Here is a 16,111-nt window from a genome sequence, read left to right as displayed (position 1 = left end):
TCTGGCTTTGAAGTTGTAGGCTGAAGTGGCAATATAATACTAGGAGACTGAGAACTGCAAGTTTGGAAACATGTAGTAATACTGCATTATGTAATAGTAAGAAGATGGAGTACCTAAAGCTACCATTTTATTCAGAAGAGTTGTTAATCTAGGTTTATATTAACAATTGAAAAATAAACGGGGAAAAAAACAAAACACAAAACACACATTAAAACAGCCAATGAAAAGCCCACAGCCAAAACCCTTCCCCCCAGGAAGCCCTCACCCAGCTCCAGGCAAGTGAACTGCTCCATTTGCTGCTGTTCTTTCCCTTCCCATGTTGAATATTTCCCTTCCCCTGCCAGTGCCGTTATTTTGAGGCTTATTTGTCTGTACCCTGAGAATTTGAAGAGTGAGGTTTAAAAATGCTGTGGAAGACCCGAGAAGGTGGTCTGCAGATGGAGAGAGTATTTTTCCTTGGAATGGAATATTTTACTCTTCATAGCTGCTGTGTATGGAGAAACAAGTTATTATCAATTCTGTTCTTCTCAAAGAGAAAAGCAAAGATTGCGTTGTCTGTTTAAGTGATTTTAAAAAAAAAATCTACTTTGGGAATTCCTTTCTTGCAACTTTCTTTAGTCAAAGTTGCAGTGGAGTATAACAAAAGGTGGAGAGGAAGGCAGAAATTCAAAATGCACTGATACTGAAGCTGCAGACTCATTTTCCTTTAGAATATGTGATGCAGCACTGGAAGGAAGATTTTATGTTTGGCTACCAGTTCCTGAATGGCTGCAATCCTGTGCTGATCCGGAGATGCACAGAGATACCCAAGAAGTTGCCAGTGACTATGGATATGGTAGAATGCAGTCTGGAGAGGAACCTGACCCTGGAGGAGGAAGTAAAGGTGAGGCTCCAAGTGAAGTTGGACTCTATCTGCTCCTTCTCATGTTCTCTAACATCCCAATCCTGTTTTAGCTGCTTTCAGCTACATCTCCTCTCTTCGTCTGCAGGCCAGATTGCAGAGGTGTCACCAGGAGGTGAAGAGCCCTTTTCAGGGGCTTTGTCTAAAAGGCTAAAAGGTTAGGGAGCTTCAGAAGGACAAAACGTCCTACCCTTCCCTAGAATAATCTTAACCTCTGTCACCTGCAGAGCTGAACTAATCTTCTGAAGAAGGGTTGGCAGGGATGGTGCCTTCCTTTTGCCTGTACGGTAAGTATGGGGGATGAAGCAGCACGAAACTTGTTTGCACCTTAGTGTCCCCGCGTGAATGCCAAATACATAGCCACTCCTTGCTGAAAGGCTTGTTGTCAGGCTCAGCAGATACAGGTCAGGTAGTCTGTGTAAAGGTGCTTGCTTTGCCAGTGGCAAACATCACCCTTGGGCCACCATGAGCAAGGGTGGGCCTGCAGCCACTCGTAACTGCAGGGCATAAGCCAGTCTCTGGCCAAGACTTCCCAACTTTTGTTCTGAGCCTTGCTGCATGTGCCTTTCTGCTTTTCTTTCTTATCTTCCCTGTGTGCTGTCTTTTTCCTTTTTCTTTGTCATCTGCCTTCCAGCTGCTGCCCTGCCCTTTTTCTGTCCTTCCCACCAGGAACACTCTGCTGTGTTCTTTCCTCTTGCCCACATCTGTTAAAACACATCAGGCTTTTTTTTTTTTGTTTTCCAGCAAGGAAACATTTTCATTGTGGACTATGAACTACTGGATGGTGTGGACGCCAATAAAACAGACCCATGCACAATACAGTACTTGGCTGCACCCATCTGTTTGCTGTACAAGAATCTGGAGAATAAAATTGTACCCATTGCAATCCAGGTGGGGTTGCTGTCAGGGTCTTTAAAGGAGCACATTTCTTATTGTCTCATCTTAAATGTGAATGACTGAGGTTTTGTATTCTTTTCATGTCTTTCAGCTTGGTCAAAAGCCTGGGCCAGAAAATCCCATATTCCTTCCCTCAGATGCCACATATGACTGGCTGCTGGCCAAAATTTGGGTTCGCTCGTCGGATTTCCACATCCACCAGACAGTGACCCATCTGTTACGGACACATTTAGTCTCAGAGGTGTTCAGCATAGCTATGTTCCGGCAGCTGCCTGCTGTGCATCCCCTCTTCAAGGTTGGTTCTTGCATGAGGGATATGTGGAGGTCGGGGAGGTTTTCACATTATCTTTAACAAACCAAAAGTTAAATCCTGGTTGAGATGGTTCAACTAGCTGCCTTGCAAGGCAGCATACAGCTAGCTCCTGTCATCCAGGACATCAAACTCTATACATGGTTGCTGTTAAGTTCAGTCAGAGAATTTGCTTTCTTTCATTGTTCATCCCATTTTACAGCTCTTGGTGCCACACATGCGGTTCACAATAGCCATCAATACCAAAGCCCGAGAACAGCTTATTTGTGAATGTGGCCTTTTTGACAAGGTAAGTAATGCCCTTTGCATATTTTCATTATTCTTCATGGTTCCCAATGTGTTTTAACTCCTTACCCATCTCATACCACGTTGTTTCTTGACCTTTCTACTAAAAGGGAAACATAACCAGCATCATTTGAGACACAGAGGTGGTGAATTCATTTCCTGTTGTGCTAAAGATGGTATCTTTCACCTCAAAGTCACCAGTTCAGAACTGTGTGAAATCTGAATGTCCAATCCTGGACCTCTGCAGTTTGGTGCTTTTTGTGTGTGGAAATGTGCTTTTCTGCTGGTAAAAACAGATTCACCAATGTTGACTGCCATCTCCTGGGGGTTTGGAAAGCCAACCTCAACATGAAGAAAATATTATCTATGTTCATGTCTTGCCATTCTTCCTGCAGGCAAATGCTACAGGTGGAGGAGGACATGTACAAATGGTTCAGAAAGCAATGAAGGATCTGACTTACAGCTCACTCTGCTTCCCTGATGAGATCAAAGCTAAAGGGATGGACAGCAAAGAGGATATCCCCTACTACTATTATCGGGATGATGGCATTAAAGTCTGGGAGGCTATAAAGAGGTAAGAGACTGTGGTTCTGGAAAGAGCCAATAAAGTCACTGTCCCACAGGGGCAACTCTGTTTTCTCGCTGCACACTTTGCTCTTCATCACAGCCTTGTGAGCATGGCACCGGCATGTCTTGGTAATGCCTGCACTGGGCAGTAAAGGTGCAACAGGGGATCAGTAGGTTATACTAGCTGCTGCCTCGCACTCCTCTCTGGTGCATTTGGTTTGAATGTTTTCTTTGGAATAGATGTGTAATGCCCAGCATCTGATGTGTCTGCTGTACATGTGAATTGTAACTTGTCTGTGGTGGTTCTTCCCTTCAGATTTTGCTTCCTCAGGTATAGACCTTTGCTAGGAAACACCAGTTTGTCCTTTCATGCGTCCCCCCAGAATCGTTAACACATCAGTGCCCACATCGCCACTGCTCACATACAACCTCACAGGCCAAAGGCTGTCAACATTCCTCCCTGTTCTGTTCTTGAGTGACATGCTGGTACCACCACTCTGCACTGGATTAGGTCATCAGGAACTGTGTGAGGTTGGAAAAGAGTGTGTGGACTCAATCCTGCCATAGCAGAGCTGGGAGGACCTGTGAACACAGTGTGCCTTCCCTCACAGACAGACATCCGTCCCCTGAGGAAGTGGAGAGGCAAAACCAGCAGTATGTCAAACAGTAGCAGTGGCGTGGCAGCAACAAGACCCAAACCACAAAGTGAACAGTGTGGTTTTGGAAAGTTTGGGGCTGATGGTACAGAGTCCGGAGGGGAAAAATGAGAAATTCAGAGTTAGCATTGTTTACGTCTAGAGGAGAGAAGATTGAGGGAGGGCTATTCAGAAGTTGTTAAATGTTTCTAGAAAGAATTTTTCCCTTTGTCTGTAGTGGAAAAGAAATTAAAGGCTAAAATTACAACAAAGATGATGTTTGCTAGACTTCGGACAAATAACTGTTTGATAGAGAGGAGCACTGGAAGAGCTCATCTGAAGAGCCTGTGAGGCCCTCAAATGTGGGGGCTTCCAATACCATTTTAAATAAAGAACTTGGAGGAGTGGTATAGGTAAAGATGATCCTGCCCAAGGCAGGGAATAAATGACATCACATGGGGTGTTGTGAACCCATCTCGAAAAACACTTACGAGTTCACAGCTCCTGCTGGGTTTCCTATTCAGTGTTTTCTGCTTCTCTCAGGTTTACTTTTGTGAGGGACAGCTGAGCAACTGACAAACAGTCCCTTACCTGCAAAGTACTGTTTGTCTTCTGCCTAGTTTTGAGCTTGTACTGGGCTGGAGTCTGACAGCCATATCTGTAGCTTGCATCTCATCCGAAGAAAAAATATATAATGAAACACACACTCTTGAAAGACTTCTTATTCCTGCTCTTTTCAGCCCTGTTTTCTTGCATTCTGTATTTCAGAAGCCCTGAAATAGGAATTCTATAGGATTTAACAGGGTTTAGTGAGTTGGAGCTTTGCCTTGCAAAGGGAATTTAACTAGTTTTTTTTTTAGCTATGCATGAGCCAGGAGAAAACCCAGTGGTCTGTCTGAGCTACCCACATGAGCTTATCAGGGTTCTTCTGGAAGCAGAAGTGTAAGTGTGGCTTGCGTGAGAGAGTTGTGTTTTGAAATCCAGTAAACTATCCATTAACCAATTTGAACAACTTTCTTAAAATGCCTTAAAATTGCAAGACCCAGGTTTTGCCAGGAAGGGCAACAATTCTGAATCTGGAGAGGTCCTGCAAGGCTGCCATGCAAACATAGCTCCCTTTTGGAACTGAAATCCTAAATCAGAATGGAATACTTTTTTAAAAAAAAAGTTATTCTCCAATGGCATTTCATTTAACAAGCAATGTAGTTTTGCACCATGTATGTTGCTTGCTAAGTATACAGCTGTTTCTGATCCTGTGGCCTTTGAAAAGCATGTTCAGTAAAAATCAGATCATTTGTGTACATGAAGTAGAGTGGTTATATCTTTGCCTCATATGCTTTTTCTGTGTCTTGGCAAGGTGTTATCTTGCGATATTTCCTGCAATTGTTAAGTGCCCATTTGAGAGAAAAGGAAATTATAACTTTTCTGTGGTTGTTTTCTTGATGGAGTTTCCCTGCCTGTGTGTGTTTGTTCCTGCCACTCTTCTCTTTCCTGTGTTTTCTAGTGCTAACTGAGATATGATGCCTTTTCAAATACCAGACAGTGCTTAACTCAATTTAGTTTGATTGCTTGTATGTGTTAATTTAGCTGGAGGAAGGTATTACTCTGCCTCAGATGTGATTGAGAGATTCTTCATAAGTATTTGGTTTATAAATGATGTGCTCTTTAGAGCACATGATGTCCAGACCCCTGAATCAACAGTAATGCATCTGGTCACCACAAATCTGTGTGAGCAGTGCCCTTTAGGGTGTGTGAAGACACTCTGAAGGGGTGTCAGTCTCTACTCTTTTGATGAAATAACTTCTGTCTCCACCATCGCTTCATAGGAGGTAGGTGGTTTAGCCTTAAGAAAACTGCTAAGTGTGTCCCTCTAGAAACACTGAGGGTCACACAGCAAATTTTTAAACCTCTGATAGTCAGCTTTTTTTATTTTCTGATCTAACTGCAGATCTTGGCAAAAAATATTCCTTCCCAAAGACCTTATCTACACTTCATATCCTAATTTGTGTTTGCATGGAAGGGGGGCTAAAGTGTTGCTGCTGCATAAGACAAGGATTACCTTCTGTATGCATTTGGCACAGGTGCCAGGTGATGGAGGCAGAGGTCAGGCAGGGCAGCTTTATCTCTGTATGTTGCAGGATTTTTCTTTTTATTTGGTTTCCAATGGAAGCAAAAATTACTAAAATCCTTTCTGTTTGTGCAGTTGTCTGTCTGCCTCCACAACAATTTTTGATTTGGTTGGCTAACAGAAACCACATACAGATTTGTGAAGGTCTCCAAATAGCTATAAATTGATAGCTTATTAGAAGAGAAGTCTGGGTTGGATAACAGTTCTTAATCTCATCAGTGAGCTTCTGCAGTCAAATGTTTCACCCTATGAGTTGTTGTCAAAATATTTAGAAAGAGATTATAGGTACCTGCAGAGCTAACAGAATTTCTCAGCACAGCGCATGTAATCATGAGATGCACATCTGCAGGAAATCGGGCTTTTCTGTTTTCACTGCTTCCAGAACCGTTTCTGTTATCTTAGTGTTTTCAGAGCTTTTCTCCCAGAGGTGAGTTAGCGTGGGCAGGCTGTATAGAAGGAGGGATTATGACAAGAGGGACTGAACAGCAAGGAGGTGTCTGCTGTGGGCATGGGAAGAAGCTCTAGCCCCTGTTTTGTCCCTAGCAGTAATATCCTGGGCCACCTCCACTTTAGAGCGTACCACCTGAGTTTTGTGAAAAGTACATGTGGTAGGAGGAGATAGGCTGTCTGAACGATATTCAGGAGCAGCTTTGGAGTGTCCCCCATAGAGGGGACAGTGCCCCTATCACAGCTTGGGAACCCTTGCTTGCAGTGCAAGAGCCACATATACAAGTAGGATGCACAGAAGTCTGTGCTAAGTGAAGGATATGGACATGAGGAAGAGGTTTGGGCAGGAGCAAAGCTCAAGTAAGAGAGTAAGGAGCACAGAGAAGCACTGGAACTGGTCAGGGTACAGAGTGTGATCTAGAGCCTTTTTGGTGGAGCAGGAGTGATGCTGCAATTAGAAATGACTGCACTCCCACTGCTTTTGGGAGCATGTTGAGTCCTGCTCTTCCCTCCCTTCTTCATGCAGTGTCCATCCTCTCTGCAAGCTCAGCAGAAGGCCTTCGGGAGTGGCAGGCTTTCTTTCCGCTTTTCGTTTCGTCTTGTTCATTTGTTCCTCTATCCGCAGTTTTGCAGAGGATGTGATTCACATCTACTATGAGACCGACGAGGTGGTGTGTGAGGATGTGGAACTCCAGGCCTTCGTCAAGGACATTTATATGTACGGGATGAGGGGCGTGAAGGCTGCAGGTAATGTACCTGGCCAGGTCTACAGCTTGTCAGGTCACTAGTGACAGCAAGGCTGTTTGCACAGCACATCTTGAACTGTTGGAGAGCCTCTCCTTTGGCCCAAAGACTCGCAGTTTTATGGGCGAGACCCTGGATCAGGTCCTCCTTCCCTCCCTCAGGAAACTACTCATTCCTCTTCCACAGATTCTCACCATAAGCTTGGGCAACACATGTAATCTCTCATTACATGGGGGATTGGACCTTTGATCTTCTCTGTTGAGGCTGTAAGCTTGTCAGGGGAGGGGCTGTCGTTATGTGTTGTTGGCACCACCAGACAGATTGTGATAGAAATCCCGAGGAGCAATGATACCCCCTTGAATCCTGCCCTACAAAGCTTGCATCAAATAACAAGTAAGAACCTCCCCAGAACTGTCATGCTGCACTTCGCATTTGTTTAGCTTACTAGTTGTGGTCAAGCTATTCTTTTCCCTGCAAGAGAAGGCAATAATTGTCATAATTCGTTAGAGGTGTTTTCTTTTGCTGTCTCCTCTTGCTGCCTCTCATTTCTTGCAAACCGTTACTTGACTGTAGGAGCTCTCACCTCTAATATGGCCCTGTTCTTCCACATAAGTTAATACTCTCCAGCCTTTTCCTAAACATGTTATTTTCTTCCACCCACATATTTTGTCCAAGAGGATTTTCAGGAGCTAATGCATGTGGGTGGGGATTCTTTGTACTGTCCTGACTGACTTAAATCTGGAAACACCTTTTGGCTGGTGATCTGTGTCATATTGCTTTGGCATTACATGCACATACGTTTATATGTGAGAACTCCAGGCAAAACTGTGATGTTCCCACTCATTTTAACAACCTCCTGGAGCCTACATGCCTGGACAAGCACAGGATTGAATGATACCTAGTTATTATCATTTTAATTTCTCCAGCTGTCTCTTAGGGTTTAAAAATAGCCCGCAAGTGGGAACTTTATGCTTGACCTTAGCATCTGGACAGGGGACAAGTAGCAAGTATGTCCAGGGCTACAGCTGGAGTGGGGCAGTACAAGCACCACTGGCAGCAGGACTGCCACTATAGGTAGGAAAATTTCCAGGCCTGCAACATCACCTGTCTGCACTGCTGCCACCTGAAGGGTTGGGTCAGAGACAGCAGGATGACCTGTCTGGGTTTGTAAAGAAGAGAACAGGCATAAATGGGGGGTGCTGTTGCACCCTAGACTCCCTTTCCAGTCTCCACTTGTGCCCAGGGAGCACTGCTCTGACTGGGAGCATGCTGAGCCCCTTTGAAAGAAAAGCACAGTGTGCTGAGGATAGGAGGGTGCAAGAAGCAATGGTATATCCTCTCCTCTTTGGGTTTGGTGGCTGGCCAGAGTTATCATGTCCTCTTGCCCCTGTCAGGTTGAGTTCACATCTGCATCTGGTTCATGGTGGAGATGTGGCAGCAGCAGGCACAGGCAGGCTGGGCAGAGGCAGCTCACCCCAGGATGCTGTCAGCTCTCTAGGTATCCTGGGGCCTGTGGTCATGCTGGGCTGGGACAGCGACAGGGGGAGGAACACAGGACCATGATGTAATGAGGATAGGAGAGACGCAGGCTTGGGTGTGCTTTGATGACAAAATATTTCCCTTGTACCCGACTATTCCTTTCTTCCTTTTTGTATAGCTGTTTCATTATTCTTCTCTCAAAGACAGCTTGATGCAATTATTTCTGTTCCTCATTCTGCTGTTTCTGTTTCAGAAGTTCTCATTTCCTCACTTCCCTTTTCAGCAAATAAGCTCTCCCTGCACTCGTTCTTACAGAACGCTTGGTAGCTGAGCCTCGGACCTTTACAAACACAAGCACACACAGAGTTGCTCCTTGGCATGAACTTTCCCTGCTTGCATTGCAGATGGAAGAAAAAGGGAGCACCTGAGGCCCCTGCCCTGTGGACTCTCTGGGTTCCTTGCTGCAGGGTAGGTAGGGTGAGAGAACAGGGAATACCATATATTCTAAAGGTAAAATTGCGCTTTGCCTTTCTGTTAAGGAATGCCCCATACTTACAAGGAGTAGTGATGCCTCAAAAACCTGAATGGGGTAAGGTAGGATCACTCTGTTTTTATGGCTGCACAGCCAGGATGCAGACATGTTGAATAACTCCTGATAGAACGCATGGCAGAACCATAGCAGAGTCAGAAAGAGAATGCCCTGCTTTTCAGTGACAGTTGCGTGGTCCTCTAACTCATTTCTTTGACTTGCTGATTGCTACTGTGTAACTGGATTGTTTCACGGCTGGGTTACTTCAGTTACTTCTTCTCTGTCATTCAGGGTTTCCTAAGATGATCAAGACACGAGAGAAGCTAGCAGAATATCTCACAGTGATAATATTCACCACATCAGCCCAGCATGCAGCTGTGAATTTTGGACAGGTAGGAATTTCTGGGAAGACTGTTCTTCCTTCTGGTCTGGGAGATGCATCTACTGGGGCAAGGTATGAGAAGTTATTGTTAGTAGATAAACAGCTTTACATAGTTCTTTCTGGCCAAAATAACTGCAGGGCCATCTGCATATCCCTGTGAAGGTTGTGGAAACAATTGTTTTGGAGGCTTTTGTAATTATTTTGAGAAAGACATTCTGAGTCTTAAGTAGGTACCAAAGCTCAAGTTTGGGGGCTATAATTTCTATATTATTTTATATTTAAATTTTATTATGGGGACCAGGTTTTTTGTTGTTGTTTGTTTGTTTGTTTTTAAAGCATTTAAACAGGTTGCTAAGACCCATTTCAGAAATGCTGAAGGGTTGAGGTGCATAATCTCGCTATCACAGCCCCATACCTTCCAGACATCACCTGAACTGTGTGCTGGTAGTCTGTGGCTCAAGATGCAACAAAATGCAAAGAGTTAAACTAAGTGGCTTTGCTTTGCGTTTTCCATGAGGGTGTGCATGGGTGACTACCATGAGTAGCTGTTGTAAGCAGTATATCCTTATATCCCTGAGGATCTTGGCTTTTTTTGATAGTTTATGGTCAGGTTTTTAAAAGCAGCTACATGCTTAATATTCCCAGTGCACGGATAGGGCATTGCTGCTCATTTCTCATGTTTGTGATCCAACTGGCAATTTCTCTGTGATGTTTAACATGTCATATGCTGATAGTCTGTGTTATCCCTTCACTGACACATATCCACCCTGAAATTATAGTGGCAGTCTGCTTTTCAAATGCTGTTTCTCCTAGCATCAAAGCATTTTGGAAAACAGACTTCACAGCCAGAAGCAAATCTCTTTGTCAATCTCTTTTGCACAGAGCTTTCTTTGGTACATATTCTGGCTTCAGGCACAGATAACTTCACAGATAAGCAAGAAGACCCTTTTTCCCAAACATACCCCACATCACTCTCCAATGCTGACCCTCCTGTCCTCCCCTACAGCTCAGAAGCCCCTGGAGCAGGTCTAGAGCCAGGTGTTAAATGAACCCACGCTGTTCTTGTGCCACAACAGTGACTGGGGATCTCTGCAACTGTTTGCTTCAAATCCACTGTTACATGCGATCCTCTCTTCAGAGACTGAGAGGGGGAGTTTGGCATGCAGAGGTTATTCAGCTTGTCAGCAAAAGGGTCTTCAGCCATAGGAAAAAATGGCAGGGAGAGAGGTCTGAGGAGATGGCTGTGCAGTGTGGAAACAGACTGAGAACAGTGTAAGCATGGCACCCAGCTGAAATGGGACTTAGCATCAGGCATGGCAGGGAATATGTATGAAAATAATGAAAAACTACTTGGAAAAGAAGGGGTGAAGGTAACTGCAGCATCTCAGATGGCAGCAAAACTCAGGGTCATATCTCAGGCAAAATAAAATGAAGCACCACCATTCCACAACATTGGAGCAGCCCAGGAGTGAGACTGAGTTCCCAGTCTGGTGCTCAGCATACCCATATGCCATATTCACCATCAGCTGCTTCTCCAACCACCTTTCCCCAGTAGCCTGGCAAGGAAATGCTGGCTTGTGGCCATGTCTCACTCTGAGTGGGTGCCTGTCGGGAAACCAGAGCCCTGGTTTGACAGTGCCCCAGCACGAAGTGCGCATGTAAGCTCAGAGATGTGGTACTGGAGTCACAACCCCAGTAACAAAGATTATCAGCAAATCTGGGGATCTAAGAATGATGCATTATGACTGGAGGAAAAAAAAAAATCTCCTCAAAACACAATAAAAACTGCAGGCTTGTTTTACCACAATACTGAGTATCTTCTCTTTCTTGAGGGGCTCATATTACAGAAACAAAATCTCCAGGGCTAAGACTTAAAATTTTCTGTGTAATGTTCCTAAATGGCAACCAGCCACTGTAGCTTTTCAATGTGCTTTCTTGCCTTGTGCAGTATGACTGGTGTTCCTGGATTCCCAACGCCCCACCAACAATGCGCTGCCCTCCTCCGACACAAAAGGGAACAGTCACCATCGAGCAGATAGTGGAGAGCCTGCCAGACAGGGGACGTTCTTGTTGGCATCTTGGAGCTGTCTGGGCCTTGAGCCAATTCCAGGACAATGAAGTAAGTCAACTTCCCTTCTCCTGGTGGATGTAGGTGAGACCCCAGGGACCATGGCAAGACCCTGTGTCTGCATGAGACTGTAATGCTGCTCCTGGCTCTGTGTTTGAATTCAGCATGAGGAGATGTGTGGGTTTGCCCTTGTTCTGACAGATACAAGCCAGCTCTGAGCAAGAAGTCGTTTTTATTCTGAAGCTGTGTTTCAGCCAAGATGAAAGTTTCTGAACTCGGGCATGGGGTTACCGAGTAAGGATGCTGGTGTGGGAGGAAGAGAGTTGCTGGGGCACAACAGTTTTCTTCAGTCCTTGCCCCAGTAGAGCTGGTAGAGAAGCTGTGGCACTCTTTGTCCCTTTGTGTCCTGTCCATTTGGAAAATCTGCCCCAGTGCCATGTGCAGTAGAGCTGTGGCTTATGTCTGGCTGGTGTGGACTGCAAAAAAAAAAACAACACTATAGGAAGCTTTGTAGGCGTGGTCTATAGACATTTCCCTCATGTAAAATGATGGTAGGTTGTCTCACCCAAGGGCTGTATCTGGATGTCTTGTTTTGAAGTCCTTAAATGGAAGATACAGGCGAGAGGGTACTTGATTTGAAGTTTCTAAGGATAAAGCAGATCTCAGCTGAGAATCACACAGAATCACAGAATTTTCTAGGTTGGAAGAGACCTCAAGGTCATCGAGTCCAGTAGTATGGGTAGTCTTATGGGAAATAGTTACCTATCATCTCACCCTTAGAATCCAAACTGACCAAAGCAACTGTACGACTGAACTTCAAAGGACAGTTTTAAGTCAGAAGTAACTTTCACTGTCACTCAAAGAAGCAGTCGTCCTCTTTTCTCATCCCTGGCTGCTCATTCCCCTCCCATGCTGCTCCTTCCTTTAGCAGCACAAATGTTTGAGTGGCTCTGCAGGGATCTGGCTTGGGAATCTGGTCTGGCTGACCACTAACCTTAAAAAAAAATAAAAGTGCTGATTTTTTGAGTGGATCAGTTCCTTGCAGGTGGAGATGGTTCCAAATAATCACCTGTACCAGCATTGTAGACGGAGACATGCAAGGATGAGAAGCAGCAACCAGGGTGGGAGGGAGAACAGGACAGCACCTTTCACTGTCAGTGCTACTGTAGGCTAGGTTAATAGTGATTGTACCTAACAGTAGCGTTCCTGAAGCTCGGGGTGTGTGTTCTACTGGGTGAGGTAACATTAAGACAGAACAGTATTTTGCTTTTTTGTTTTGTTTTAAATCTCAAAGCATGATTTCTTGGTGTTTTCCAATTAGCTGTTTCTAGGCATGTACCCAGATGAACACTTTGTGGAGAAGCCGGTGAAAGAGGCCATGGCAAAATTCCGCAAGAATCTGGATGAGATTGTCAGCACCATCACCGAGCGCAACAAGAGCAAAAAGCTCCCTTACTATTACCTTTCCCCAGACCGCATTCCCAACAGTGTTGCTGTTTGAGCAGATACCCAGGAGAGCTCAGAGGAGTGTAAAGCTAATGTATGCTTTCCTGTTACATATGCTTCTTTCTCACAGTGACCTTTTAGAAATGGGTAATATAACATACCCTCTCCATCGGAGCTGATCCATAGTCTATTTTGGGTTTCAAAACAATTATGACTGACCTTACTGAAAAGCGAGTTGGCAGCTCCTTAGGTCAAATTTATTACAAGCTTATTTTTCCAGGATTTTTGTACTGTTTAGAAACATGTTTCTGTTAGTTTTCCATTTTCCAGTCAAAACAATGAAATCACAGAAATTGTTGCTTTCAAGCTGAGCACCACCACGTTACATGTGAGAATTGAACAGTAACAGTAAAAACTGAATGAAGATGAGTGTCTTCATATTCCTCATGTCACTCGTCTTACTCAAGGAAAATAGTATCAGGAGCAATAAGCAAGTCATGTTTTAAAAATCCATCCTATTTTTAATAGATGACACTGGTTACATAATATCATAAACTTCAAAGTTTATATATCATTTTTTAATCCGATTAAAAGGCAAATGTTAAATATTTTCACTACAACTTTGAATGCTTCCATCAAGATGAAGGTAGAAGCAGGACATTTTGATAACATAGCTGAGGGGTTTTTTATCACTTCCTTACTGAGTTCATGTGAAATTATAAAACCTGATACATAGGAGATGAAAACTTTTTACCTGTATGGACGTATGTATTTTCTACATAAAACTAGCAAGGTTTGTTTCAGCCTCTGCCAGCAGAGTTTACTGTCATTGATACATATGGACAAATATTTTGCTTAGCACAGTAACAAGTAAAGACTTAACAGTGCTTATGCTCAATTTCTGTTTTGTTGCTGAGGCAGCTGGGTTTTGTGGATAGTTCCTTTTGTTTTGTGGGGAAAAAAAGGCTACATGTATACAAAATATGGAGAAGGTTTAAGTGACAGTTTGTAAGAGGAATCCTTGGATTTGTCCAAGTAATCATTATCTATTTCACCTGAGAAAGTCATTTTTTATTTCATATATTTTTCAAAGAAATTATTCATTGTAGTGGTGTTGTAAGCCTGCAGTGTGTTTTTTCAATAAATAAGAAAGCTTCATATGCTAATAAAACAAAACTGAACAAGAAAATCTAGCTTTTACTTCTTAGCTCAATTTCTAATGCTGTATGTTTTGAAAATCTTTCAGGAATATGCACAATGTACTGTGTAGAAAAATGAAGCTTCAGCACTTCAAGAAATGCAGTTATTTCTGTCTTTCATGTGAGTTTCAGAAAAGGGTATTACTGAAGTGAATTTCCTTTCTGTTTCACAGCTGATTTTAGACTCTGTACAGTAGTCTGATTCCCTTTTTCTCCCACCAGCTGAAGAGTTACAGCAAAAATGTGGAAGGTGAGACCACTTCCTTTTCTTGAGGAAGTACATATTCCTTTTACCACAACACGTAAGAAGTGATGACTGCAGACACCAAGGCATGCAATTGCTTAGTGACGTTGAAATAGTACCTGGGGATCAGAGAACATAACATGCGAGCCAAAAAAAACCCACACAACCAACAACAACAACAAAAAAAAACACCCCTGAATTTCACAACAAACTGATGCAATATATCCAACTTACTAGCCCTTACATATGTTCTTTACCTGTGTAAAGTGAATGTCCTCTTGCCTCAGCTTTTATATGATAATGATCTGTATGGTCAAGCACCTGTCTAGGAAAAATATGGGAAGAGAGGCTGATGGCTGTTCTCTTGTATCTGTTCCCTTGCATTCCAGCCTGTGGACCTGGGGGACACAAGTACAGCTGATGGGAAGCATGGGGAATTGATTGTAAAACTTTGAAGGTTGATATTAGCAGCCTGATTCAACTGCAGCTGAGGTTGTGGAAAGAGGGGAGGAAGTTATAAGTGTAAAAAAAAAAAAAAGTGCTCACTCTTCAGATGGGTGTGGGTCATGCACTCAATGTGAGATAGACAAGGAATGATGCATGTTGAACAGTAGTATCTAACAGTATTTGAAAGTCAATGGTATGTGTCTTGGCTGGATGGCTGTTTTTGCTGGCCCAAGCAAACAAATTTAACCCGACTTTTCAGCTTGAGCTTCCTTGCTGTCTTTTCCAATTGTCGTGACTCTCAGTTGACTGGGAGACGTCCTCTGCAAATGTCCTGACAGAAAGTTGGGAGGTTCAGTTGTCTCTGCCCTTCCTATTGGCATTTGGTCACAGAAGACTATGCTCCAGCTGTAAAACATGATTAATGCTAGTGAGAAAGGGATGCCAAAGTGTTGTTGGAAGCTTTCCCCCTTAGGCAGAGTGAGACTTCAGTTAATTTCTAGAGCTTTCTTCTGTGTTGCATGAGAGAGGCCTCTCCCAGTCACCAGCCCAGTCAGGTTGCCATTGCTCTGTCACGTTCCTCTGCCCAAGGGGAGTGCCTGATCCCTGCTTACACTTACAGTTTGGTTCTAGAGGGCAGACAACATGTTCAAGGCTGGGGACTCGGAATTATTTGCTCTGTTGCACACAGGGCAGAGCATGGAATAGTCCCCAAAAGACCTGTTCATGAACAGTAACTTGTAATCAGCAGTTGACCTTTCCAGCCACAGTAGCAGCTAAGTGGTACCTTAGGAAATAATTGCACATGCTACAACAGCAGCTCAAAGTGCTTGGTTTGTTTTATTTGTACTATAAACAAGCATAAATACTGCAGAAACGGGGCTGGTAAGTTTGGAGGTTAATTGAGTCATGGGTTTTTATGGCTAGAAGATGTATTTATGATTGCTTAGACTGATCTCAGCATAACACAGGTCTTTGTGTTTCCCTGAAGGATTTTTCTTTTCAAATTCAACAGGGGATGCTTTAACTAGTAAACTATCTTCACTGAAAACTCACGATTTACCGAAGTACAGGATTCACCCTTTTTTCACTTGTCTCACTGGTGATTCCCTCTTGCTCTTAAAGTTACGTGACATGTTTCCAGTGTGCACGCATTCAGTTTTTCCTTCTTGCAACAGACAGCTTCTTGCAGTAGCTTTGTGTGACTGAAGATCCTTCTCTGACTTCTTCCCTTCTACATCCTTCCCCTTTCCTTTGCTACACTGAGTAGATTTAATTTCCTGGAGCCTTTTGTTGTAAGAATTTCTTTAAATCTGTTATCAGTTCACATCATATCTTTATTAACACTCTGGACAGCTGACAGCTGCCATGATTTAATGGTTATTTCAGTTATTTCCTAGGTTGGA

The 16,111-nt window shown here is 43.6% G+C and overlaps 1 protein-coding gene across 1 annotated transcript in view; it reads left to right on the top strand.

Moving 5' to 3' along the window:
- Window positions 1-14,007, top strand: part of ALOX5 (arachidonate 5-lipoxygenase) — a 30,121-nt gene extending 16,114 nt beyond the window's left edge. Inside the window, exons 6-14 of the mRNA XM_084525940.1 lie at window positions 711-883; window positions 1,646-1,792; window positions 1,890-2,093; window positions 2,311-2,397; window positions 2,789-2,967; window positions 6,796-6,917; window positions 9,214-9,314; window positions 11,253-11,423; window positions 12,694-14,007. Of these exons, the coding sequence (XP_084382066.1) occupies window positions 711-883; window positions 1,646-1,792; window positions 1,890-2,093; window positions 2,311-2,397; window positions 2,789-2,967; window positions 6,796-6,917; window positions 9,214-9,314; window positions 11,253-11,423; window positions 12,694-12,873 (1,364 nt within the window). The 3' untranslated portion in view covers window positions 12,874-14,007. The remainder of the gene's footprint in view (window positions 1-710; window positions 884-1,645; window positions 1,793-1,889; window positions 2,094-2,310; window positions 2,398-2,788; window positions 2,968-6,795; window positions 6,918-9,213; window positions 9,315-11,252; window positions 11,424-12,693) is intronic.
- Window positions 14,008-16,111: the final 2,104 nt, after the last annotated feature.

The sequence above is a fragment of the Aythya ferina genome (assembly GCF_964211825.1).
Source record: "Aythya ferina genome assembly, chromosome: 7".
In the NCBI taxonomy this organism is placed as follows: domain Eukaryota; kingdom Metazoa; phylum Chordata; class Aves; order Anseriformes; family Anatidae; genus Aythya; species Aythya ferina.
Note: the sequence above shows the minus strand (reverse complement) of the source record. Positions and strands in the feature narration are given on the sequence as shown.